The 27,095-nt window shown below is 55.8% G+C and overlaps 1 protein-coding gene across 11 annotated transcripts in view; it reads left to right on the forward strand.

The window, feature by feature from the left end:
• Jakmip3 (Janus kinase and microtubule interacting protein 3) overlaps positions 1-27,095 on the forward strand; it is an 83,699-nt gene that overhangs the window by 3,156 nt on the left and 53,448 nt on the right. For all 11 annotated transcript variants that reach the window (XM_058580756.1, XM_058580759.1, XM_058580758.1 and 8 more), the window contains exon 2: positions 25,184-25,431. In XM_058580756.1, the coding sequence (XP_058436739.1) occupies positions 25,297-25,431 (135 nt within the window). In that variant the 5' untranslated portion in view covers positions 25,184-25,296. The remainder of the gene's footprint in view (positions 1-25,183; positions 25,432-27,095) is intronic.

Consider the following 27,095-nt stretch of genomic DNA (forward strand, 5'->3'; position numbering starts at 1 on the left):
GTGTCCCTTCCCCCAAATCCACACACTGAAGCCCTGGCCCCAGGTGGTGGCATTTAAAGGTGGAGCCTTCAGGAGGCCATTAGTCAAAGAGGTCATTAAGGGGGGCCCCATGAAGGGACCATGTAAAAGAGACACCAGAGAGCGTGGTCTCTGTGCCATGAAACCTGGTGCAAGGGCTGTCCTCCAGCCAGGAAGGGCTCCTGGGCTCCCGCGTGGCTCATGGGTCTGCAGCGCAGCGAGATGCTCCTCAATACTCCCTCCATCCGCAGCTGGCTTCGAGCTTGGCACTGTCACATCTGGGCCTCTGGGGGGGGGGTCAGTGTGGCTCTCCACCACTGGGCACCAGCTCCTTGAATCTGTCTGCTCATTTCCCTGTCAGCGCCCTCAGGGTCACCCAGGCTGTTTAAATCTCCTTTACCTCTGGTCCTGGAGACTGAGCCCAGGGCCTCACAAATGCCAGGCAAGTGCTCTACCACTGGCCCTTTTTATTTTATCTAAGTTGCCCAGAATGGCCTGGAACTTACAGTTCTCCGCCTCAGCCCCCCAGGTTGCTGGACTACAGGAGTGCCTCGCTCCACTTGGCCCAGGGTCTCCTTCGTTTTCAAGGCTGACCAGTATTCCGTTTTGTGTGCGTCTTATTTTCTTGGTCCATTCCTGATGGGCGCTCAGCCCACTGTATTTGAAGGACTTTTCTATATTACATGTTCCACGGAGTGGGGATGTGGCTGGAGAGAGGTGGTGCTGGAGGAGTGCTTGCGGATCACAGTGGGAAGGGACAGGGGGCAGAGGTTGGTCCTGGGCTCCCCCCCCCACGCTGTGCATTCTCTCTTATCCCCAGTGGTGAGGCTGGGTTGGTCCTCAGCCGCCCTTCTTCCCGATCCCTGCTGGAGGAGCCAGGCCTGTGAGGGGCCTGCTGGGAAGAGGGAGGATGGCGTGCCCTCCCCACCCCCAGCCAGGCTGCACCGGCCTCAGAGCCAGGCCTCCCAGCGCCGCTTGGTTTCTCTGCAGCCCCAACTCACGCTGGGTCGTGGAGATATTAGAAGTAATTGACAAACGAACACGGTGCTGGGAGAGCCACTCTGCCTCGGCTCCCCTCGCTGAGGCTGCAGGGGCTGTCCCTTGCTGCGCGCTCCATGAATGTTTATTTCCGATGTGGCTGTCTCTCCTCTGCGTCAGTGTCATGGCAACACCACAGAGATGACCCACGGCAGGAGGACAGGCTGGACTGTGTTGCTCCCTGCACAGGCCTGGTCTTCCTGCCCTGGGGCCCAGGGAGTTCAGTGCGGGGCTGAGAGGAAGGGGCAGTGACCTGGGAGCTCAGGGTGGAGTGTTTGGCCTGGACCTGGCGAGGGACTAGGAAGCTTGGAGTTGGGGATGAGGCCCTTCCAGCTCTGGCTGTCCGTCATCAGCAGAAACTGAGGGAGAAGTTTCCTCGGGGCTTCCAGATGCCCAACCGCCTCTCGGCCTCTCCTGCCCCTGGGCTTCAGCCTTAGTGATTTCTGGTTGTTTTTCTTTACCATTTGAGTTAAAATCCTGGGAGGAGACTGAAGTCGTGGAGTGAGCTGGGAGGTCAGCACCTGCCATTTCCTTTCGAGCCCTCAGAGTCAAGATCTCTCCTCTCCTCTTCTGTTGGGCCAGCCTCAGGTGTCAGTGTTGAGGTCTGCTGGGCTTGGCAGACGCTGGGGACAGCCCAGGAAACAGGGAACGAGGCCTGGGGGCTTCCTGGGGAGGGGAGGGAAGCCCAGTCTCCCCCCCCCCCCGCCAGGCGCCCAGACAGCAGGACACCCGCAGTGTGCTCAGAGGGACGGAGATGGCTCTGCAAGCTGTGTTGTTTTCAGGGGTGCTGAAGCATGCACAGCCTGGAGCTGGCCATCTTAGCCACTGTCCAGCCACTGGGCGGTGTTGCGCATGTCCCCATTTTCCTGCAGCTGCCACCACAGGCTCTTTTATTTTCCTGTGGTTGCTGAAGATGGAACCAGGCCTCACCCAAGCCGGCCACTGAGCCACATCCCCAGCCCCAGGAGTCGCAAAACCGCATCTTTGTCCCCCTTCAACAGCTCCTCAGTCCCTGCCCAGCCCCTGGGGCCACCAGTGGACCTGTGGGCTCTAGGGACCACGATGGTGGGTCGCCAAGCTGTCCTCTGTGACTGGCTCACTTCCCAGGCGTCACATCCTCCAGGCTCACCTGCTGCAGCATGTCAGAGACCCCTCTGAGGCTGAAGATGGCTCTGCAGCGTGGACAGGCCACAGTTGCTCATCAGCTCATTCACCCTTCAGTGGACATGGGCCACTTGCACAGTTTAGCTGTGGACGCAGCTGTATGAACATCTTTTGGAGACCCCCTTGTAACCGGGAGGGTCTATGCCCAGAAGCGGAGTGGCTGGGTCACTTGGAAGTTCTGTTTTCGACTTTCCGAGGATCTGCCTACTGTTTTCCACAGCAGCTGCCTCATATTTCCATCAACAGAACAAAGAGCTCTGATTTCACCGCATCTCCTAGGGTTTGGATGTGATGTGTCCCCCAAAAGCCCACGTGTGAGACAATGCAAGAAGGGTCAGAGGAGAAATGACTGGGTCAGAGCCTTGCCCTAATCATAGACTAATCCCTGCTGGGATTAACTGGGTGGTGGCCGGAGGCAGGTGGGCGTGGGGTGTGGCTTTGAGTCTCCCACCATGTGAGCTCTTCCCTCCACCATGAGGTTCTGCCTCACCTCAAGCCCAAGAAATGGAGCAGCCTTCTAAGGGCTAAGACCTCTGAGACCGTGAGCCCTCAAATGAACTTCTCCTCGACAGGTTTGCTGGTGGAATCCTTAGGCCACAGAGGAAAAAAGCTGAGTGAACATCATCTCACAGTGTTGGTTTATTCTCTAGGTATCAGGGGGCCTTGCGTGCTAGGAAGCCTCTACCACTGAGCTGCCTGGACCCTGGTTTCCTGCTCTGTTTAGTTATTTTTCGTGACATTAGCTGACCTGACTGTCTGTGATGCTACCTTGACTTGCATGCTCCTCGTGATTAGGGACCAGGGTGTCTTTTCCTGGCTGCCCTGTCCACACTGGCCTCTCCTCCCCATCTGTCCCCTCAGGTGGGCTCTAAGCTCCTTCAAGGAGAGGGTCAACGCCTGACTCTTCACCTGACTCTTCACTCCTGCCCACACTGTGCCTAACGAGTGGAGGTAACGGGAAACAGCACACCTTTGGATAGCTTCCCACTCAGGGTGGGGCTATTGCTGAGGGTCCCTCCCTGGACGAGTGGGAGGGGTGCCCACAGTCTGCCTGGCCCCTGGTGCTGCCAACCTCGGGCGTTTGCCACTAGGGAGACACGGTGTTGTTGTGGAGCTGGAGTTTGCACTTGCCTTAAGGTGGGTGAAGCTGAGTGACTTCGTGTACTTAAAGGCCATCTGCGTTTCATTTTGTGGAACAGTTTCCTGATAATTCTTGCCCATTTTTTCCCATTTGCTTTGGAGTTGTTTGGCTTTTGTTCTTCTCAGTTTTTAGAATTTCCTAGTAGATTAAGGGTGTTAGCTATGTACCTATGTATAAGTGAGTACAATTCCCCCATTTTGACTCTCATCCTTTAACCTCTTATGCTGGGTTTTTCTTTTTTTAAAGCAAAATCACATAAGCATTTTTCCTTTGATGAAAATTGGCTTCTCCCATGAAGCATCTACTTCACCTGGGGATTATATTATTTTTATTTTCATTTATTTATTTATTTATTTTTGGTACCAAAGATGGAAACCAGGGAACTTTACCACGGAGCCTCATTCTCAGCCCTTTTTATCTTTTATTGTGAGACAGGCCTTGCTAAGTTACCAGTCTGGTCTCAAACTTGCAACCTCCTGCCTTGGCCTCCTGAGTTCCTAGGTGCTGGCACGGCCCCGAAGATGGCCCTGTGCCACCTTTCTCAAGCACATTGGAAAGGTTCCATCGTCTGCAGGCTCCTCTGTTCCTGCGAGAGGTCAGCCGTCCTTCCCACTGTCCGTCCTCTGGACGTGATACACTTCTCCCTGGGCAGGTTTTGTGTTGTGCATCTGTTCTCTCTTCGTCTCCCTCCTCAAGTTTCCTTACAATGCTCCAGATCCTGACCCACGCCGAATCTCTGGATTGCTGTCTCTCACCAGTTCCCATCGTATCTTCAAACTTGGCTCCTGCCGAGTTTTCCCTCTTGGGCTCTTAAGGCGCTGGATCATCCTGTCCTCCATTGCTCTCGTCCTTCTCCTGTGGCTCTGCCTTGTCTTGTTTGTTTGTTGTCTCTGGGCTTAAGTCCAGGCAATCTCTTCTGAATTATCCTCCAGGTCAGCAGACCTCTCCTCTGACCTGCCTCCAAAGTGCAGATTGTGCTTCTAACTTCAATTTTAATTTTTTGAATGTCTAAGTGCCCTTGTTTAAATTCAGGTTTGAAATTCACTTTTTACGTTTTTTTCTCTTCTTCTCTCTCCCTCTCTCCCTCCTTCCCTCTCTGTTTGCAGTACTGGGGATGGGACCCAGAGTCTCAGGCATGGTCAGCAAGCCTCTGCGCCAGAGCCACATCCCAGTCCTACTTCCTAACATTTTCTATTCCTTGAAGTAATTTTCAAGCCTTAACTTTTTTCTTTGAAGAAATAGAAAGAGGTTGGGTTGGGGGAGTAGGCAGAGGGTTAATGTGCTTTCTGCTAAATTTTGCTGTGAGCTTAAACTGCTCTAGAAAACACCATAGTATTAAAAATAGAATTGTCTTGTGAGCTCTATTTGTTAACTCTGATGTTTGAACTTTGTGTGGCCTTAAATTTTTTTTTCAAACCTAGTTCTTTCTCGTTTGTTTTGTTTCCTGGTTATCATTAGCTGCATGTGAGTCACCATTCATAACGTGTCTGTGGGATTCTGAGACCCAGGACGAATGTGCCCTTCTTGGGAGGGCCATATGTGGGCCAAGTGGCAGGGGACGCCAGTTGGGAACTGCTCCAAGCCCAGCCAAGATATCTGCTGCCTGGCTACTGTCACCACCCTCAGGGATGACCCTTCTCAGGATGACCCTTCACAGTCCCAAGAACAGGGAAGGTGTGGGTAGGGTAGCTCGGGGACCAGCAGAATTTCCCAAAGCCTCCACACCAGAGCAGGCACTGGGCCTTGCTCTGTCTCGCTTGCCCCCAAAAGAATGTGGCAAAAGGGGTATACCTGGGGTGTTGCCAACCTGCGGGCAGAAGGTGCCTTGGCTCTTCTATGAGTAGTCATGTCTCTCAGCCCAGCTCCCTCAGAACTGAGTCCAGGCTGTTGAGAACTCCCAACCCAGACTGTCCCGGGCTTCAGTTCAGGTCCCTCCAGCAGCTGCCTCAGTCTTGTGTTGCCCGAGGCAGCAGGTGACTCATCTCTGACCTACCCCAGTCCTGCATACTTGAAGATGAGTTCCTACTGAGTTCCCACAGGGTTTGTCCGTGGAGCACGGTAAAAGACTTGGGATGTTGTGGGGCCATACAGCAGTGCAGACAAGAAGTGGTCACCTGGAGTCTAAGGTCGAAGCCACAGTGTTGGGGTGAAGTTACTTGTGGACTGACCAAGGGTGGACCAGGGAGCTATTTAGTCCCTGTGCCTGGTGCCAGAGAAAAGTGTGGCTTGAGAATCAAGTTGCCTTCTGGAGGGTTCCACTCTTGTGAGGGATATGTCTGGCCAAGGTCTGCAAATTCATCTCCTTTTACCCCAACACTTTTAGTCACCAAGAACATTAGAAGTGTGTGTGTGTGTGTGTGTGTGTGTGTGTAAGAGAGAGGGGGAGAAAGAGAATCACCAGGTGGCTTCTCCTGTGAAGCAGTCAGGAGTGTCCTCTGGGCCAGTGTTTCTGGACTCACTGGCACAGACCAACATGGGGGCCCTCCCTGAGGCTGGCAGGCGGGAGCTGACCAGCTGGGTGGTGCAGGTAGGGCAGGGCCAGTCCTGCTGTGTGACACCACAGCTAGGTCGAGTGGCAGCATGGGCTGGAGGCGGCTACCCCTGGCTGCAGACTGGCCAACAAGGAGACTCAGGTGTGCTCCGCGAGCTGAAGTCTGTGAGCAGCAGCAGCACCAAGGACAGCGCCCAGGCGGCTGGTCCAGGGGAAGGCCTGGGGCAGCTGTTGCTTTTGACCCACAGGGGAAGGGACCAGGTCCCAAGCCACCCTTCAGGGCATGACCTAGTGACCTAGCCTCCTACCGGGGGCCTGCCTTCATAAGATCCCATCCCCAATGGTGCCACAGGCCGAGGCCACGCCTGCACCATATGGCCTGTGGGGACACTAACCCACCTGTAGCCGTGCTCATCTGAAAGTCTTGCTCTGGGGCAGGAACTCGGGTGCAGCGGGCCTTGTTCCTATGGGCAGCAGAACCAGCCCCTCTCGCCCCAGAGCCCGCCCCAGAGCCCTGGCCCAGCGCAGGCTGCCCCACGGATTGCACAAGTGCTGAGGGCGGAAGTGAGCACAGCTTGCTCCTCAGGGCCACTCTGTCCTATGATGGCTGTTCCATCCCAGGGACATTTCCTGGTCCCTGCTTTGCAAACAGAGAAACCCAGTGTTTCTGGACTCGCTGGCACAGACTGTGTGCCAGTGAATCAAGTGCCTGCTAACCTTGCGCCCTCAGGGACCCCAGAGGTGGGCCGCACACTCGGAGGGAGGGCCTTTAGGAGAAACTGGGAGGCAGGTGCCCCAGGGCTTGCTCCTTGAACCCTGAGGCCCTGCCCTGCAGCCCACTCTGGCCCTACAACAATGGAGAGCTGACCCTAGAAAAAGCCCAGAAAACAAAGGGTCTCTTATTTTAAAAGCACTCTATGAAGCCAAACATGAAATCCCACCCACAGCCTTGGACCGTTTGGACCCAGTGGCTTCTGCCGGCAGGCGTGGTCAGGGCTGTTGGTCTGGGATGGAGCCCATGGGAGAGTGCTGAGGCTGGCCACTGGTGCTGGCACCAGGAGGGCAGGCGTTTCCGATGTTGCCGTGAGGCTGCAGACTCTGCGTCCTGGGGACAGGTCCCCTGTGCCTGCCTAGCACAGCTTGAGTGTCTTCAGCAAACCCTGCAAATCTTCAGGGGGTTCAACAGTGGAGGTTTCAGAGATGCATCAGACCTTGTGGGGCCCAGGGTACTTGCAGGTGCACATAGGTCCGAGGCCCTCTGGAGGCTCGTGGTGGGGGAGAGCCTGAGGGTGACCTCCAAGGATGTGGAAGGCGAGGCCTGGTGCAGGGCAGAGGGCTGCCCCACAGAATGGGGCCAGGTTGGGGCCAGGGTGAGAGTGCAGGCAGGGGTCAAAGGGCAGAGGGTGCACAGTAGGGGGCTGTCCATGCTCCCCACGCTGTCCTCTGACTCTAGGCCTCTCACTCTCGTGGAGTGGACTGATGTTGCCTGGCTGCTGTCCCCTGACCCTGGTGGCTCCCACGATGGCCATGCAGTGACATTCCTGGCACACTCTGGCCTTTGCTCAGCTCAGCGGAGCGGGAAGGCTTTTCTCCCTGGCCTGTGCGTCTTCAGGAGGCCTTGGTGCTGGCAGTGCCCAGCAGGCAGGGGGTCAAAAGAGGGAACAAATCTGCCAATGATTTGGACCTTGCACCACACTAGGCTGCAAAGACCACTCCTGCCCGAGGGTGGACTGAAACCATCGCCAAGCACCAACTAGCCTGGGGAAGCATTTGAGGGGACCATGAAGAACGGGGCCCTTTTCTCTCCCAAGCCCAAGCCTGAAATAATGCAGCCAGTGTGACCATGGCCTCCCAGTAGGAGGTGACGGTAGATGGGCCCAGGAGGAGCCCTGGGCAGGCACGGCCACAGGAAGTGGCAGAGGAGGCTCTGGAGGGACAAGGAGGAAGCTGCTATTATTCAATTAGACGCAGGACAATCCTTGATGATCAATCACAAGTTCAAAAATGCATGCTTAACAAAGTCGGAATCCAGCTGAGCTCTCTAACCTGGTAAAGGGCATCTATCAAAGTCCTGCTGCTGATGTGATGCTTTGATGGGAGATGGTCAGGGCATTTCTCTTCATGCCAAAAGCAGGGGAAAAGTGTTCATTACCATTGCTTCTCCTAATTATTCATCACAAAATAGGAAAATAATTTAAAAGATGAAGATAAGAAAGAAAAAATAAAACTCACTTACAAATTATATGATCTACATAGAATATGGACACAAACTATTAGAACTGGTAAGAGATTTAGCAAGCTGCTAGTTCAAGGTCAATATAAAAAAGCAATAGCTTTGGGAACAGTGGTGCACGCCTGAAATCCCATTGGCTAGGAGACTGAGGCAAGAGGACCGTGGGTACAAAGCCAGACTCTGCAGATTGGCCAGGCTCTAGGCAACTCAGTGAGATGCTGTCTCTAAATAAAATGCAAAATAGGCTGGGGGTGTGGCTCAGTGGTTGAGTGCCCCTGAGTTCAATCCCTGGTGACAAAAAGAAACAAAGACTTAATGCCAAAGAGATGTCATTTTTTTCTTCCAATTAATCTATAAATTTGGTAGAATCCAAATCAGAATCCAAACAAGATTTCATTGCATTTGACAAATTGGCATAGAAAAGTTAAAGAATAACCAGGCAGCAGAGGCGAGCCCACGAGATAGCAGTTCTTCCTACAACAACGTGGTGTTTGCGCAGAGAAGAGAGCCAGGGAAGGACTGGAGCTGATGGCCCAGCTGGTCACCACGGGAGGGTGGTGCGTGTACCTGGTTTCCAACACCAAGGCCCGATGAGAACAAAACCATAAAGAAGCAGCCCAGGGAGAATTCCTCACACACCAGGGATGTTTCCTGAGCAGGGAATGGAGACGCCATAAACACCAAGGCTGGATAACACAGCCCAAGTCTCCGTGACGGGGAAGCCAACGCCAAGGTGAGAAGGCTTCACGGACACAGGAGTGATGCTCAGAGTGCAGGTGGACTCCTCCAGAGCAGCGCACCGTGTCAGAGCAGCCGAGACCCAGGCGGAGGCCAGAAGGACACAGCACAGAGGCCTGGGCAGCCAGCAGGCAGCAGAGACGGCTCCCGCACGGCTAGCAGCTGCCGCCCACCCGCCGTGGCAGGGCACGCCCTTCTGCAAGGCAGCTTGGCCAGCAAGGGGCTTGGTGAGGGTGGGCCACAGGTGGCCTCTACATCTCTGGTGGCCGTGTGGCAATCAGCTGGTGATATCCAACAGTCCAAGATACCCGTTCCCATTCCCCTGACGCCCCCACCTTGGAACCTGCTCCAAAGACACCTGAGCTCGTGAGCATGAGATGTGCCAGGTGTTCATTGTGGTGTCCTTTAGAGAAAGGAGAAGACGGACACCGCCTGACCCCATGAGCAGGGCAGGGGGTGGGGACGATGGTAAGGAGGTCTCTTCACGTGGGGCTGCCATGAAACAGGCAGGGCTCTGCAGGCGCAGTGTGGACAGATATCGGGGCACCACTTTGGGCAGAAGGAAGAAAATTCCAAGAGGATGTGTGGACTCACGTGGCACTTGTCCTTCTCAGAGCACACAAACGATAGTGAAGAAAATGCCCAGCCGTGCCTGGGAGTGATGAAAGCCGGCCATGAGCCATGGCTCGGGCGGCGAGTGTGACCTGAATGGGGGGAGGCACCCTGGGGTCCCGGCAGGAGCCCAGGGAGGAGGTAGTGACGTGCACTGACATGGAAGGCAGAGTGGACTCAGGGGTAGGGCAGCGTGTGTGGGTCTGAGAGGCCCCATGAGCCTGGGCAACAGGAGGTTCCCTGGGCCTGGCCTCCGGAGTGCTGGGGTGGGGAAGCTGGATTTGGGCATCATCACAGAGCATCCGAGTTCCCCAGAGAAAGCAGAGACAGTGGCCTCCAGGAGGACAGGCGAGGCTGGGGTGAGGCTGGAGAGGGGAGCCCAGGGCCTCGGGGTCAGAGGGGAGACTCCCGGGGTCATGGTTTCCCCAGGTGCTGAGACCAAGGCGCCCTGTTCCTCAGGATGGTCAACATTGTCCAGCTGTTCTGGGTTGCCCCTCGTGGTCTTCCCTAACTGCTGAGCCGTGGTTCTGACAGCTGCAGGGATGGGGTCCAGGCCGGCAGTGGGCCTCGGGGGGTGTGCTCAGGGGGCTGTTGCTTTCCTATCAATCTAGTCCTCTTTCCCAAATTCTCTACAGTGAGCATATTTTACTTTTATAATTAGGAAACAGATGCTTTGAATAAACAAGTTGCTTCTGAGGCTTAGAAACTAGCGTGGCTTTCAGTCCCCCACCCTTTCCTCTCCTGGTCGCCTGGGGCTTTAGGAGGGACACTGTCCCCTTGAGCCCTGTGTGAGAGCAGTCTGCAAGGAACACGGTCATCGCAGTGATTAAAAGCATGTACCTAAGTTTGTTCACATGAACAAGTTTGTTTGAAAATAAAAATAGAATGCTTTGTGATTTTTAAAAATAACCTCATATCCATTGTCTAAAAACACATACACTTCAGAAAGAAAAGAGACAAAGAGCCCCCATCCCCTAAAGCGTGGCCAGTTGATGTTCTGGTATGGACATTTTCAGGCTTTTTATTTTCCTGTGAACACAACGTACGTGCACACAGGCACACAAACCTTTATTTTTATATTTTGCTTTTTTGCAGTACTAGGGATTGAGCCCGGGGCCTTGCATGCACTCTCTGTACCACCCACCCACACCTATTTTAGACAGACTGTCGCACTGTGAATGCCCTTTCTAGCCAGCTTTTCAAGGAGCATCAATCAGTGTCTGCCCTCTCGATTAAGTGTCACCCTGGGGCGCTCCCAGCCTGCTGCCTTCTGTGTCTGTGCCTTCTTGGTTTGTGTGACTTCTCTCTCTGTTGCTGGACGTTGGGAGGCCTCTGGTTTGGGCCTCCAGTTCCCTTCTGTTGCATTGTGAGCCACATTGCCGTAATCATCCTGACGTGAGGTACTTGAAGTACAGGGTAAATGCAGAAAAGTATTTGTCAAATAAAAATGAAACCTGTGCACACCCACAGCACCACACCACTTCCTGGCCATGGTGGCCACCTGCTGCCTCGCTGTGCCACAGGAGGAGGGCCTCTGGGTGGGTGCTGGGCCCGAGGACCCTGAGTGCAGAAGTTCTGGCATCAGGGGCCCACAGGGTGCCTCAGTGCTGGGGCTGCTTGGGATCTTGAGCCAGGGCCACCCCGTCCAGGCTTTAGCACCAGTCAGTGGTGGGATTGTGGGCACAGCCTGGGCCTTGGTTTCCTCACCTGCAAAATATACAGTAAAAACTCGCCAGGACCCGCGGGGACTTAGGATGGTGTCAGTTGCAGATGTCCTTGTGTGGCCGTGGGCCTCTTGTGAGAGGTGTGGTGGTGGTTTCCATGAGAGCGACCTGGTCATTGGTCTGATTGATGAGGGTTCATCAGACACCAGCCAGGAGCTCAGGTTCCCACCCCCTCGCTTCTTCCCTGCCCTGGTCTCCCCTGGTCTTCCCTGGCTCCTGTTGGAAGGATGCTTGCTGGGTCTCTTTGGGGAAATGACCTTGGGCCAGACTGGAAGAGGGCTGGGAGGGAGGAAGGGGTGTGGTGCAGGGAGGGGCAGAGCTGGTGCGTGGGGCAGAGCAGGTAGGAGCAGAGTGTTCCTCGGGGGCCTCCTGGCCAGCTCTCCCGGCCAGGGCAGGGCAGGGATGCTGCACCTCCACGCCCGGCTGGAGGCTCCTGCTCACCCTCGGCACCACCCATGTGGTTAGAATATGGGCAGTGCAGTGAGGGTGGCCTGGACCGCCTCCCTGACCAATCAGGCAGATGGTCAAGTGCCCCTGCTGCCTGCAGCCCCGTGGACCTGCTCCTTCGGCAGGACAAGCCCTGCCGTCCTGGCCTCTTCTGTCTGGATCTTGTCTACATTTCCATTCTTCAGGGTTCAGTGGAGGTGAATCTTCTCTGTCTCCTGGATGTTTGAAAGAGCAAGCACCCTTCTTATTGGAAGGGCATTTCCGCCATTGCCCCAGAGCGACAGAGAATCCTCAGGGGCTCTCCGGCCCAGAGGCTGTGCTGAGCAGCCGGGCAGCTGCAGGAAGCCGGGTTGGGACCCTGCAGCCACCGCCTCTGTGACTCACTGTCTTCTTCACAGAAGATGTGTGCAGCCTCTCCTCATCTGCAGGGTGAGAAGGGCGTCAGGATCCTGGTGGCAGCCGCCAGTTCCTTCAGGCTATGATCCTCTGTGCACCCCGGACCAAACACAGCTCTGGATGCTGCCTTTGAGGAGAGCTCCTGCCATCCTGGCTGAGGGCTCTGTTTAGAGCGAGGGAAATGGTCCCTCCCCCTGGGTGTAGTCGCAGCGTGGTAAATTCCATCTGAAAAATAAAAGCTGAGTGCTTTGCTGAGTCACAGAAGCCTCAGAGCTGATGTGCACACGCCGCGCTGAGTCTGGACAAGCTGAGAAAGACTCACACAGTCAGGATGAGAAATGGTGAGGAGAGAGAACCCGCAAGGGTGCAGAGCGTGAGTGCTTGTGCTTTGCGTACTGCAAAGGGTCTGGGCTGGGGTCTTTCTGCTTCCTTCTCTTGGTTTCCCTTTGTACTCTGCATGCTCACCCAGGTGCCGGGAGTTACAGCTGGGGAATGTGCGTTCTCAGGACACTCTGCATTAGCTTTCACACTCTCAGCCAGGCGTGCCTTTGGGGCGGGCTGGCCTGCTTCTCAGAGTGCGAGTCCCCTTTAAAACATGGCTGTTTATCACTATGCAAAGTGAGGGCTTGCTCACTGGCAGTGGTGGGTGGAGGCATCTTGCTGGTGACTTTGCCCAGCCGGGTGATGGCCAGATTCTACGGGTGCAGCAGCCGAGAGCTCTGGCATAACCTGGAGCATCTGCCGGCTCACTGCTCCTGCCGAGGGTGACAGTGTGGACGTGCTTGCTCTCCTTTTCCAGAACAGGTGTAGTTCATGGCTGAGGGTCTCGGCCACTGCCTGCCCTGCGATTGCATGTTGTCTTTAAAACTTAATCAAGAAGAGGATTTGCCCAGTGACATCACTTCTTATGTGAGAAACTCAAATGTTTTGGAGAAACAACTGCTCATTAGTGGGTGCCCTCACTTGGAGAGAAGTCGTCATTGTTAGTGTGCCTCAGTTTCTCCAGTTGTACAAAAAAAGTCCACTGCTGCCTGGGGCAGGTGGGATTGTGGTGGACAGGTCCCACAGGTGATCTGGCGACAGCAGGTTCTCTCCTGGTACTCACTGAGAGCAGCTGGGAAGCCAGCAAATGCGCCCAGGCTGTGGACACCGGCAGCCCCTGCCTTTTTGCCTGTGGTTCATTAAGTTCATTAAGTCGCAAACCGGGTAGACCCTTCCCTTTCAAAACCAGGAGCAGGTTGAAGGTTGTGAGCGTGCTCAGTGGACAGAAGTGTTTGCACTGAGGCTAGCGAAGGGCTGCCTTGAGCCTGGAAGCAGGTCAGGACAGAGGGTCCGCCTTGGAGGGCCCCGCTTTAACCACAGCATGGCACGACCAACCGTGGGTGAGCTTCTCCAGGGACCTCGGAAAGCACAACGTTTCTTAGGGCTGAGCTGTGGTGGAGGGTGTGTGGGCAGACCTCCTCCCAACTGTCCTGGTTTGAGGCTGATCTAAGGAGGCAGGTCGGCTCCCACTGCCGTTCAGGCAGCCCTCGGGAGGCCCCCGTAGGGTCCCATCTGATCGCACCCACACGGCCGGAGGTGTTCCTGTGTGCAGGAATCTGAAGGTGAGCAATTCTTCAGCCCCCCTATTTTGGAACTCTAAGATAGGTGTAGTTGTCCTCTGGAAGTTCTTGGGTGGCCTGACCATGGGCTCCTGGGAGCTGGGGATTCCAGGACAGTGCCCATCTTCTTCTTTGTCCTTGCCTCCTGGGTTTCCAGACACACAAGCCAGTGGGGACTCAGTTTCCCAGTCAGTCCCGAAACAGTCCTGCGTGCAGGGAGGAAAAGCCCAGGCCCCAGCCACAGAAGAGGTCCCCTGAAGAAGCCCGGGTTCCAAAGGCCTCCTGGGCCAGCGCTTCTCTCAGAGCATGGTCCCCACGCTGAGCCCTGGGCCATGTGAGCGGTGCCTGGACATAGACCAGACAGACCTCAGAACAGAGCCCCTGCCCTGGCTTGCGGGGGGCACCCTGTGGGCAGGGCCATGTCTGCTCAGCTTTGGTGTCCCTCCGAATGGCCCTGCCGTGCTGAATCAGGGCCTGCGGCACCTTGTGACAAACAGCTCAAGAAACGCACCAGAATCTTCTGTGGTAGTCACACTTTCCAGGGGCTCAGGGAGCGGCATCATGGAAACCACACTGGCCACACAAAGGACTGGCCACAAGGAAACCTGGCCTCAGAGGGAGGCCGGAATCCAAGTGTAGTGAAAGGAACACTGTGCCCAGGGTGGGTCCAGCTAGGAGGAAGGCCTTCACTCAGGAAGGTCTTGAGTGCGCAAGACCCTCTACAGAGGGGCTGCCTCCGTGCTTGGCAGGTGGCTGGTGTCAGGTGGGGGCCTGTGGCTGGCTGGGACATTGAACCTGGGTGAGGCAGGCCCCACCCCGGGCAGCATTTTCCTTTGGCAGTGAGATTAAAATCCCTTTGAACTGCTGGTTCCCTAGACGTGCCTTGCCCAGTGGTTGGGTGACCCAGGATCTCTTTGACTTTGAAGAAGGCCTCATCTTCCGTCCTGCAGAGAGCTTTGTGTGACCACGCATTCAGGTGGTTGGCTGCAGGGAATCACCTGGGCAGTGGTGAGGGACCCTGACCTCTGCTCTGCCCACGGTTTCTGTGTCGACACAGTGCTGTGCTTCATGGTAAGCTGAGAGGCCCTGTTACCTTGATGACAGAGGGGGTGATGGACAGGGGCACTCAGCACAGGAAGGACCCTGGGCTGCTTCTCCCCTATATGCAGGACTCACCAGACGGCCCCACGTGGCTCTTGAGCTTCATGGCCACGAGCTTCACTGGGAAGAGTGAAGATATGGACTAGCCCTGGAGCTCAGGGAGGTGCCCCGTGGCTCCTGTGTCCATCCAGATGTGGCTTCTGAGCGTTAGCCGCAGTTGCCTGGCCTGCTGCCTGTTGTGTCAGCTGGTATGTCCGTCTGTTCATGGAAGAGCACAGTTGGCAGGTGTCTGGCTCTTGTGGTTTGCAACAAAGCTCTGATATCAGAAGGGAGGAGATGAAACTAAGGCCTGACCCCAGCTCTGATGAGACCCATCTGCCCAGGCCTGACTCTCCAGCCTCTCAGCCCCTTGGGGGCTTCTCTGGGCACTCGTGGGCTCTGGTGGACTTTAGGGTTCTAAAAATGTCCTCCTCAGATCTGTTTTCCCTTCCACACAAGAAATCTATTCACACTATGGAAAAAAAAATTGGAAAGAAAAATGTGTTTTTCTAGGTTTTAAAATCTAGAAAAAATACATTCTTTCAATATCCATAAATAAATTGTTGAAATTTTAGAGTAGTTCCTTTTCAGTTTTTCTAAATATTTTGCATTGCTAGGGTCGTTCTATCAGTTGGTTTTGTTCTCTGCCTTTTCTCCTGCTCTGAGATGTTCACTTCCCTTTAGAGTAAATTCTTGTGAAGAATCACTTTCAGCTTACGTCCTAATTCACAAGTCGTTGGGTTGTTTTCCGCTTTTATTATTATAGTAATGTGGCATTTAATCTCTCTGAGCACCAAGCTTCCTAGCATGTAGAGTTTTCTCTCTGGGGCAGAGTCCTTGGCACGAAGTCTCAGGTTGAGTCAGGAGCCACCTGAGGACTTGGCGCACAGCGTCTGAGTGCTCTCCCAAAGACTGCGCTGGTGGCCTTCTCCACAGCGACACCCAAGACAGCCCGCTTAGGGTGTCAGTTATGGCTTTCAGACTTTATAGCGGGAGGTTCTGGGGATCAACCTAGGGGAGTTTCACCCCTGAGCCACCACCCCCAGCCCATTTCATTTTTTAGAGACAGGGTCTCACTAAGTGGCTTAGGGTTTCCAAATTGCTGAGGCTGCTCTTGTGACTCTCCTGCCTCAGCCTCCAAACTGCTGGGATCACAGGTGTCTGTCCCTGTGCCCAGCTGAATTCTTTTTTTTTAAATGGTGACATGGGTTCTCACTTAGCGACACAACTGCAAGACCATCGCTGCAGTTGGACTGCTGGACACAAGTGTTCCTCTAGTCCCATTCCTCCTGTAATGCTTCCTGCCCGCTCCCCCTGCAGCCCACCGTGGCCAGGTGACAGGAGCCACTGCAGCCACCGTCGACTGGCTTCCATACTCTAGGATTGCATAGAAACAGATCACACACACACACACACACACACACACACACACACACTCACACACATCTGTTTTCCCCGCATCACAATTAGTGCATCAATGATTGGTTCTCCTCTCCTCTCCCTCTTCTTTGATGACTGGTACTCTTTCTTGTGCCCAAGTTTGTCATGCATTCTCTGGTTGGTGGCTCTGGGCATTGCTGCTAGCTTTTTGTGAGGATGAGCACAGCTGCAGGGAACGTTGGCACACACACGGGTGCTTCTGGGTCCTGTGGTGACCGCGGAGGCTGGGTTACTGGGTGGTGTATTTTAGCTTTCTAGGAAACTGACCGAGCATTTTCCGAAGCGGCTGCTGTGCTCTCTACACACCGCCAGCGGGGTGCAGGTGCTCCAGTTGTCCCCCTCCTGGCCAGAGCTTGGTATGCTCGGTATGCTCGTCTCTCTCACCTTAGCCAGGTCAGCAGGTCTGCAGTGTTCCCTGGGGGGTTAGTTCACGTGCCGCGAGGATCAGCCCTCAGCACCGTCACATGCCCGTCAGCACTCGGGCCTTCTCAGGGACTTGGCTGGGGAAGCCAAGGGATGTGTCACCCCAGGGGCTGCTGACCTGCTGTGCCTCAGGCTCTTCCTTGTGAGCACAGGTGCTCCTGGAGGGACTTGGTCTGACTGCACATCGGGAACGCCTTCGTTAGAAGCATGGCCGACTCCCTCCTTCTCAGCCTCTCCTGTGCCGGCCCAAGGGCCATCTGCATGCCACCCACATCCGCCCCTCGAGGAGCAGCACCCTTGGGTACACTCAGCTACTTTGTGAGTTCACGGGAAAAGTGGTCCTGTGGCTTATGTGGCGTGTCCTTGTTTTTGCCGCGAGAGGGATTCCATCTACGTCTTCAGCAGAGAGGTTTTTCTTGTAATTTCAGAAATCACCTTTATTTTTCCCTTTTGTAAGTCATGTCAACAGTGTACCTGAAGGGAAAGGGAGGACCGAGAGAATGAAGACAGGCCAGGCGGAGGTCCACACGAGGGGTGTCTGTCAGAGCTGACAGATGAAGGCCATCTCTGTAGCCGAAAGTGGGCCAAACGGCTTGGGTTCTGGGACTCTCATGGGGCAGACTCAGGAATCCCAGCCCCGTGGGTCCTAAGGCAGAGGTTAAGGGTTGGGTTGGCCTGAGGGAGTGGAGAGCCTGCCTCAGAAACGCCCTTGGGCAGGAAAGCAGAACTTTTTTCTTAAAATGGCCATCCAGATGCTATGCAAGGACCTTATGGTACCTGTGGATCTTACTGTTGTTAAATCGCACCACCTTTTGATACAGTGAAGCCTTTATTAGCCACTCTGCCTGCTGACTGACCTACAGCTGCGTAAACACGTGACATTGCCGTGGGGTGGAATCCACTGATCTCCCCTTTTGTGAATTCCTTTTATCTTCTCTAAGCCATCCTCTCCAGGGACTTGATAAATGCTCATTTTTATTTCTCCCAGGAGTTTTAATGCATTGGCTTCTTTCCACCCTTAATTCTCTTTAATCCACTTAGAATTTTACGGTGGGAAGGCGCTGGGAAGGGAGACCCCACAGTTAGCCAGCCAGTCCTCAGTTTTCTTCCCTTGCCATGTTACATTCATACACAGAAGTGCGACCAGGACCATCCGGCCCTTTTCAGTCATCTCCCTATTCGTGAGGGGTTCTCCCCCAATTTAATAATAAATTTCATTATTTAGAATGCAGAAATTATTATTTTTTTGTTAGAAATAAAATTTGCTGCTTCCCCTCAGACCTGTATCACGCCACTTCCCTCCATGTCAGATCTTCTCGAGTTCCTGTCGCTGTTGGACCTGTATTTCTTGCTGGGCATCAGAGACTGAATATGAGCCGCGGTGACATGGGTGGCAGGCAACCTGGGTAGACCCTGGTGAACTGGGGTCCATGGGGCAGGCCGTGGCCAGGGCATGCACAGGGCTGATGAGGGTTCCCCCTGCATGGTCACCTTCCCTCTCCCACTGCAGCTGGGACTTCAAGGAGCTGCCTGAGGCCAGCTGCCTGGGAGGAGGAAACGCAGCCCTGTCTGCAGAGGGCCTTGTGCGTTGTGGGCAGCACCTGGGTGTGGGGAGGAACCTGTGTTCATTTTCTACCTCAAAGTGAGTCAGAGGGTCATCTCCGAGCTCCTCAGCCGTCGGGATGGGCTGGGGTGGGAGTGTGGCCACCGCCTTCCTCCAGTGCTGGGTCCTTCTGCTCCATAGGCTGCTGGCAGGGTCCAGCAACCCTGGTCATCACACTGGATCTCAGGCGGTTTGTTCTCTGTGTATTTAGGGTTAAAAGACGCTTATTCAAACACACCTGCCAGCAGGTGCGAAAGTGAGACCTGAGCCAGAGGGTGACACTGTAACAGGGTTCACTTGATGCTTTGACTACATCCTTGTGACTTTGAAACTTTTCCCTCACCTCCTCCCTGATCTCCTCTCCCCTCACCTCCTCCTCCCCGATCTCCTCTCCCCTCACCTCCTCCTCCCCGATCTCCTCTCCCCTCACCTCCTCCTCCCTGATCTCCTCTCCCCTCACCTCCTCCTCCCCGATCTCCTCTCCCCTCACCTCCCCGATCTCCTCTCCCCTCACCTCCTCCTCCCAGATCTCCTCTCCCCTCACCTCCTCCTCCCTGATCTCCTCTCCCCTCCCCTCCCCCTCCCAGATCTCCTCTCCCCTCACCTCCCCCTCCCAGATCTCCTCTCCCCTCACCTCCCCCTCCCCGATCTCCTCTCCCCTCACCTCCTCCTCCCTGATCTCCTCTCCCCTCACCTCCTCCTCCCTGATCTCTTTTCTCTCACCTCCTCCTCCCTGATCTCCTCTCCCCTCACCTCCTCCTCCCTGATCTCTTTTCTCTCACCTCCTCCTCCCTGATCTCCTCTCCCCTCACCTCCTCCTCCCTGATCTCCTCTCCCCTCACCTCCTCCTCCCTGATCTCTTTTCTCTCACCTCCTCCTCCCTGATCTCCTCTCCCCTCCCCTCCCCCTCCCAGATCTCCTCTCCCCTCACCTCCCCCTCCCAGATCTCCTCTCCCCTCACCTCCCCCTCCCAGATCTCCTCTCCCCTCACCTCCTCCTCCCTGATCTCCTCTCCCCTCACCTCCTCCTCCCTGATCTCTTTTCTCTCACCTCCTCCTCCCTGATCTCCTCTCCCCTCACCTCCTCCTCCCTGATCTCTTTTCTCTCACCTCCTCCTCCCTGATCTCCTCTCCCCTCACCTCCTCCTCCCTGATCTCCTCTCCCCTCACCTCCTCCTCCCTGATCTCTTTTCTCTCACCTCCTCCTCCCTGATCTCCTCTCCCCTCACCTCCTCCTCCCTGATCTCCTCTCCCCTCACCTCCTCCTCCCTGATCTCCTCTCCCCTCACCTCCTCCTCCCTGATCTCTTTTCTCTCACCTCCTCCTCCCTGATCTCCTCTCCCCTCACCTCCTCCTCCTTCCTGATCTCCTTTCTCTCACCTGCTCTCTGATCTTCTCTTCTCTGATCTCATTTTCTCCCAGTCACCTCTATAAAAGCCCCCTGTTCCTGAAGATGGGCATTGGGACTAATCTCCTGTATTTCTCCGTTGCCAGCAGAGCAATGAAGGTTCCTTGGGCCGAGTCTGGGAGGGAGATGTGAGTGTGTGTGTGCAACTTCTCAGGTTTTTAAGGGTCACTGTGGCAGCTTTCCCTTTCCTCCTCCTCCTCCTCCTTTTTTGAACTGGGGGTGGGAGTACTCCGGGGGCTCTGCCACTGAGCACATCCCCAGTTGTTTTTCTTTTGAGACAGCCTTGCCAAGTTGCTGAGGGCATAAGTTGCTGAGGCTGGCTTCGAATCCACAAGCTTCCTGCCTCAGCCTCCGAGTGAGTTATAGGCGAGTGCCACTGGGCCTGGCCATTGTGGTGACAATTCACACAAAATCCCACCACCTTTACCATGTGTAAGCTCACGTTCCAGTGGCGCTGGGTCGATCCTCTTTTATCATGCACCAATCTCCAGTTTTCACCTTGTACAAACTAAAATCGTCTTCATTAAGGATCTCCCCGTCCCCGCAGCCTCTGGGACACGTGTTCTGGGTTCTGGGCTAGGGGGGCTGCAGCAGGCCCCTCGCTGGGGTGGGGGGGTCTCCTTTTCATGTCTGACGCATTTCCTTGGTTCAGTGACCTCAAGGGCCATCCGTGTTGTGGCACGCGTCACAATTCCCTTCCTTTTTACAGTTGAGTGACATTCTGACCCGCGGGGTTGCCACGTTCTTTTCCCTTCATCTGCCTGGGGACCCTGGGGTGGCCTCCTCTTCTGGGCCATCCTGAGTGGCGCTCCTGTGAGCGCGGGTGTGCAGCAGCTCATCCTAACCCTCTCCTGGGAAGTGCCTTCGGGTCTGTGCCCAGGGGGAGCTGCTGGATGATGTGGAAGTCCTGATTTCGCTTGTGAGGCGGCTCTGCGCTGCTTTCCCCAGCAGCGGCACGGTCTTGCACTCCGTCTGAGGCAGAGGGCTCCTGTCCTGCACACCTTGCCAGCGCCGGGTAGCTGGTGGTGTTCTGACCGTAGCCTCCTGATGGGCGTGAGGAGGTAGCTCATGCTGGTTTGAGTTTGCTCTTTTCTGACAATTAGTGTTGAGCCAGTTTTCATGAGTTTTTTGGCCACTTCTGTGTCTTTGGAGAAATTTCTATTCAAATCCTTTGGCCATTTTAAAAATCAGGTTGCCTTCTTGTTAAGTTCTAGGAATTCTTTGCATCTTGTCAGGTATAGGATTTTTCACTTATTTCCCTCATTCTGTGTTGCTTTGTGCTGTTCCTAGTGCTGTTGGATGTACGAAGGTCTTGAATTGTGTGTAGTCCAATCTACTTTCCCTTTTGTTGCCTCTGTTTGACACCTGAGAAATCATTGCCAAATCTGAAATATCTGAAGATCAGCCCTGTTCTCTTCTAAGAGTTCTGTAGTTTGGGTTTCTGTTTAGGGCTCTTTTCCCTTAGCTTTGGCCTAGGATTCGAGGCGAGGGTCCCACCTCATTCTTTTGCGTATGCTTTCTGGTTCCCTGAGCACAGTTTTGTTGGAAAGACTGTCTTTTCCCTGGTGAATGGTGTTGGCACCTTGTTAAAAATGATTTTTATTTGCATATGAGCTCATTTTCATGAATGCCTGGGTGGGGTTGTCTCCCGTCTCCTACCCCATTTCCTGTGCATTTGCCTTAGGTCAGCGCCACCCAGTGTGACTCCTGTGGCTTTGGAACAGGTTTAGAAGCCCTGTTTCCTGCTCTGGGTGACCCGAAGGCCATTCTGAACACCAAGGACAGGTCCTGGGTTCAGGGCCATCTCTCTGCTCTAGCTGGGCCCTGGGCAAGTCAAGGTAAACCCCGCTCTAGGTCTCTAGCCCTGACCACTTTTTCGGAATCCCTCCTATGAGGTGAGGGGACTTATTGACAGGGTCTAGGGCTTCCTTGTTCTGTACACCTCCAGGGGCATCCCCTGGGGTTCCCAACTCAGCCCTGGCTCTTCCCTAAAGTCCTGCCGTTTCTTCTGCTGCAATGGTGTAGTTTTGTTCCTAAGAAATCATAGATTTTAAAAAATACTCAATGATTTTTTTCCATGGATAACACATGACAGGGAGCAAAAGCTTTATTGGTAATGACATTGTTGATTTTCTACAAAACCTCACTAATTAGGGTACTTTGTGACTCTGAGTGTACTTTTCCATTGTTAGCTAAACAATGTGTTCTGATTCATCAACTTTAATTCTGTGTACTAATGTTTGTGAGGGTAAGCCCACGCCATGGGAGGAAGCTCAGGTGGCACCTGCAGAGGCCAGCAGGAAGCAGCTCCCGGTCAGCCGCTGGCCGCATCTCCTCAGCAGTCTGTCTGGGCTGTGCATAACATAAGTCCTGCCTTTCGAATGCAGAGCACTAGGAAGCTACCTCCGCAGAGCCAGCCGCAGCCCGCAGCGGGCCAGCACCTGTTGTCCTCCACCAGGCTGGTGCGCAGGGCCCCACCCTGGGAGAAAGCATGTCACGCCTTGGGTGTTCCTGATGCGGCCCTGGGTAGGTCCCTTTGTACTAGATACTAGAGAGCTGTATCAAGAGCGAGAGCTCAAGAGTCAGACAGGGCCATCGTCAGCTGCCTGTGCTGGTGGAACCCAGCCCGGTGCCCACCTGGGCCTACCTGGGCCCTTTTCACTGTCAGAACCCTGCCCGCCCCTGTGCATCAGGAGCCAACAGTTCTTGGAAGGACATCTACTAAGACAGAATGCTCAGAACCAACCATTATAGCATTTCGCTCTAAATTAATTTGCAAAATACTAATTCTGAGGTTTTCCAAGATAAAGGGCCTTATGAATGGGTGACAGGATGACACAGTGAGACGCAGAGCCGTTGCCCGGGACTGGTCGCCCTCAGGGGCAGAGCTCTGATGCTCTGGATGGAGGCTCGGCACAGGAGCCTGGCTGCTCCCGGGCTCTCACTGCCCGCTGGCTGCGGCGATCTGGCTAGGTGAGGAGAAGCCAGAGTGCGGACTCGCTAGGGCCCATCTTCCAAGCCTCACGAGGCCACGCAGAGACGGGCGCTGGCCACCATCCCTGCAGGGGGCCGGCAGACCCAGGATGGAGGACCTCTCTGCCCCTCCCTCCTTCCCACAGAGCCCGCCCCTGTCCTGTGCTCCTGGGCACCCTCTCCTGTGAAGTGCCTGTCCAAGGCTTCTGCCGTCCTCCCTCGGGCTGTCCTGCTTCTCCATATGTTCTGACGGGAGCTCTCTGAGACATCTGTTCTGCAGGGGGCTCCTCTGGCCCTGAGACCTCCTTCCCACCCTCATGGCCACGCACTGACAGAGTTCTTGATAGAGCCAGCCGCCAGAGCTCTCCTCTGTAGTCAGAGCTTCCTGTCCGGCTCAGGAGGCCAGCTGTTTCCCAGCTTGTGTCCACCTGTGTTTTCTTGTGGCTTTAACTTCCACATTTTTATCTGAAACTTGTTGGAAAGTGACTTCTGTGTGTCGTTTCTCCTTGTTGGCTCAGCACCATTTGGTAACAGGACCGACCCCCACCTCGGCCCCCTGGTCCTGTGAACCGAAGCGTTGCTTATCACAGTTCAGGGACCATGCGTGGCAGGCCCCATCTGCTAGCCTGTCCGCTTGGCCACTATCTGCCCTTGTCCCATGTGCCCCTGGGGCCTCGTCCCTCAGCTCTAGGCTCACTTCCGGGCTTCGTGTCCTCTGCCTTTCACACACAGGGGTGGGCCGCTGGGGTCAGCCAGCCCTCCCGTCCGGGGTCACCCAGCCCTCCAACTTGGGGTCACCCAGCCCTCCCGCCCGGGTTCAGCCAGCCCTCCAACTTGGGGTCACCCAGCCCTCCCTCCTGGGTTCAGTGAGCCCTCCTGCCTGGGTTCACCCAGCCCTCCAACTTGGGGTCACCCAGCCCTCCAACTTGGGGTCACCCAGCCCTCCCGCCTGGGTTCAGCCAGCCCTCCAACTTGGGGTCACCCAGCCCTCCTGCCTGGGTTCAGCCAGCCCTCCCGCCCAGGTTCACCCAGCCCTCCAACTTGGGGTCACCCAGCCCTCCCGCCCGGGTTCACCCAGCCCTCCAACTTGGGGTCACCCAGTCCTCCCGCCTGGGTTCGAGGCTCTGGAGCTGACGGCAACCTTTTGAGGGGGCTCAGGTGACATGTGACGCTTTACCAAAGCTGAGGCCACAGGGCAGAGAGCTACGTGTCCCAGGCAGATACAGGGCCACTGGACCTGTAGTCAGAGGTGGAGAGAGAAGAGAGCCCCCACCATCTGCCTGCCCACCTGCTCGTCTGCCTGTCTCATGTCCATCCCTCCATCTCTCACCTACTTGTTCAGGTGGCCTGATCTGTGTTCATCTTAGCCAGAGGCGTGGCTCCTGCCGCTTCCAACAGACTAGGGCCTGCACTCTTCTGGGTCATCATGGCCTTGGCCATGAGTCTGGGTTGTGGGCTCTTCAGCTAGAGTCCCATCCTCAGCCAAGATGTCCTTCATATCCTGAGCTGATGGGTGGCCCTGGGTCACAGTCAATGCCAGCACATGCAGAAGCACACCCATGCACCTGTGTTGACCCTGTGTCCAGCTCTGTTATTGTGAAGCCATTTGTACCACCCCTGGAGAGCATTTCAAATGCCCAGTGTCCCTCTGTAAAGCAATGGCTATGCCCATTCTTACATCTCAGAAGGGACCACTGAGTATTCACCTTTAGTTGTAAAGTGAAACACACCTTCTGTCCTCCCCCCAGATTCAAGTCCTGAAGCCTGCAGTGTGCACTCCCTCTCTGGGGAAGGTCCATGTTTAAAACAATGTTCTAAACTGTGGTAAAAGCCACGCAGCGTAAGACCCACCATCCAGAGCACTATGGAGCCCGCAGCTCGGGGCGGACGCTCCTCCGCACTCTGAGCATCAGATCTCAGACCTTCTCCTCCCCCACCCGGTCCCTGCCCTGGGAGGCTCCTTGCTTTCTCCCTGGCCCCACCGTGTCCACTCTGCCTGCTGTCTCACTGGCCAGACACCATGTAAGTGGACTGCTTTGGGTGGTCCTCTTGTGACTGGCTCTACTCACGGGGTGTCATGTGCTTGGGGCTCATCCCTGTTGTGTCACGTGACGAGTCCCTCCCTCTGAAAGGCAGGTGTCCCTCCTACCCATGGAGCACGTTCTCAGCTCTGCAGCAGTGGGCATGAGGCTGTGTCGGTAACGGGCTCTGAACAACGTGCTCGTCCCCTTCGGGACCCTGCTCTCAATCATCTTGGAAGTTTCCTGGGCAAAGTTCTGGGGTCCTGGGAGGGGGCTGGAGCCGCGGCCTTCCACTCTGCCACCTAAGAAGGCCTGGTTTGCCCACCTCTGCCATCTCTGCCTCATACCAGTACAAAATTCTGGGTCTGAACTTGGGTGCCAGGTTCCTCCTCCTAAAGCTGGAGAGTGGGCAACGCTGAGTGCTCATTATGCCTTGGGTATGGAGCCCACTGGGGACATGACGGGAGGGAGGGCCAGGTGCCCTGGGGTCTGGGCACAGCCTGCCCCAGCCTCCTGAGCCCCGGCTGCACGTGGGCATCTGGCTACACTCACTCAGGTGTGCTTTCCCTCCAGGTGAGGAGACAATGTAGTGGAGCGGCCGCCAGGGAGTCACCCTTGGGAGCGTGGACACCCAGCCCAGACGGAGCACCTGCCCCTGGGCGCCCCTCTGGCTACCCAGCCTCACCATGTCCAAGAAGGGCGCGGGCAGCCGGGCCAAGGGGGACAAGGCAGAGGCATTCGCTGCACTACAGGCCGCCAACGAGGAGCTCCGCGCCAAGCTCACCCACATCCAGATCGAGCTGCAGCAGGAGAAGAGCAAGGTGGGCCCCCCAGCCGGCCCCTCCCTCCCTTCCGCCAGCCCCAGAGCCCCGAGGCTGGCCTGGGGGGCCAGTCGGGTCTCCGCAGGGGTGCCCACCCCCAGTCCCACAGGCCCCCAGGGGTTCCCCAGGGGACTCAGGACAGACAGGTCTCCGGAGGGGAGTGGAAAGTGGCCAGAGGGTTCTGTGGGCAGAGGCACCACGGAGATGGCCCCACGGAGGGGAGGATGCTCACCTGGTGGACAGCCTCCCACATGGGGCATCGGGGCTTTCAACAGCCCATCCCTGGAAGTGACGCCGACTGTCCACCGAGCTCCACAGTGGACTTGAGTTCCACAGACTGGGCTGAGGTGGCCCCTCTGGGAGGACAGGGAGAAAGGGGACCTTGGCTTGGTGGGGAGGAGCTGAACAGGCTGAGCAGGGGTGTGGAGCCCAGCAGACCCTGGGTGGGAGGCACGGCAACCTCCAGTCTGGACATTTAGGCTCCGAGGTCCTCGGAACCTACAGGGAAGGTTTAGAGAGGGACTGAGCTTGTGCTGGAGGCTGGGGGTGGCCTCTGGGGGAGAGCGTGAGGGGCCTGCTCAGTGCCAGGCCCCTGGCCCCCACCTCCTTCCATCTCTGGCATGACCTCTGCCCTCTCCTCCTGCCTGCACCTCCCCTCAGGAGCCACTAGGAAGGGCAGGTGAGTTCCTGGGAAGGAGAAAGCAGAAAAACGATCTGGAGAGAAAAGGTGACCTCAGACTAGGGTGGACAGCTCAGGGCAGGGTGACTCCCGGAGGTCGGAGGCCCTGGACTTCGGGGCTGGCGTCCTGCCCCAGGCTGTAATTCTCTGTCCCTTTCTTCCTGCTGGCAAAAGTATTGCTCTTGGAGGACATGCGGTCACCGTGCAGGGCATTCTGTCACCCGGCCTCCTCGTACTGTCCTCCTGGCGGCAGCAAAACTTGAGTCCTGTTCCTGATGACGATGTGGAATTTGGACCCAGTGTTCACAAGCGAAGTCCTGAGGGGACCTGGCCTTCCTGTGTTCTGGGGGCAAACCCCACACGCCTGCCACAGTCACCAGCTGACCCCTCACTGGGAAGCTTGCCAGCCTTGTCCTCGTCCAAGCCCTCCTGCCATCAGCTCCCCCTGCGAAATAGGACAGGAGCAGCTCCCAGCACAGGCGGTGCTGAGGAGGAAGGGAGGGAGGCTGGGGCCGGGGCTGCGCGCCTACACTAGAAGGGCTGGCACGGTGAGCCAGTGGTGTGCCTGCTCCCATGGCCTTGGGGCCACTGTCCCTCAGCAAATGCTGCCCGCACCTGACCTGTCCCGGTGTCTTTTCCAGAGCCCTGTTCCTCCTCCCGCCACAGTCCCTTCTGCAGGTGAGAGCTGTGGGGCTGAGTTGGCCTGGGGACTCTCCTGAGAAGCTGCAGCTTCCTGTTGCAGTTAGAAACGAGGCTGCAGGAAGCATTCACAGATCTGCCCTGTTCTCACCTCACTTGAAACTGGCACTGCCTACTCACCTCTAAATATGGCCGAGTCTTGGTCTGTAGAATATTTGCTGAAGTCAAGGCCAGAGAGGGCATAGAAAATGTGAATTTGGCAGGGTGGGATGGTGCACACCTGTAGCCCCAGCTATTCGGAGGCTGAGGAAGGAGGAGCACGAGTTTGAGGCCAGCAACTGAACTT

The sequence above is a fragment of the Marmota monax genome, unplaced genomic scaffold (assembly GCF_021218885.2).
Source record: "Marmota monax isolate L192 unplaced genomic scaffold, Marmota_monax_Labrador192_F-V1.1 WCK01_AAM20220418_F8-fsc00076, whole genome shotgun sequence".
Lineage (NCBI taxonomy): Eukaryota > Metazoa > Chordata > Mammalia > Rodentia > Sciuridae > Marmota > Marmota monax.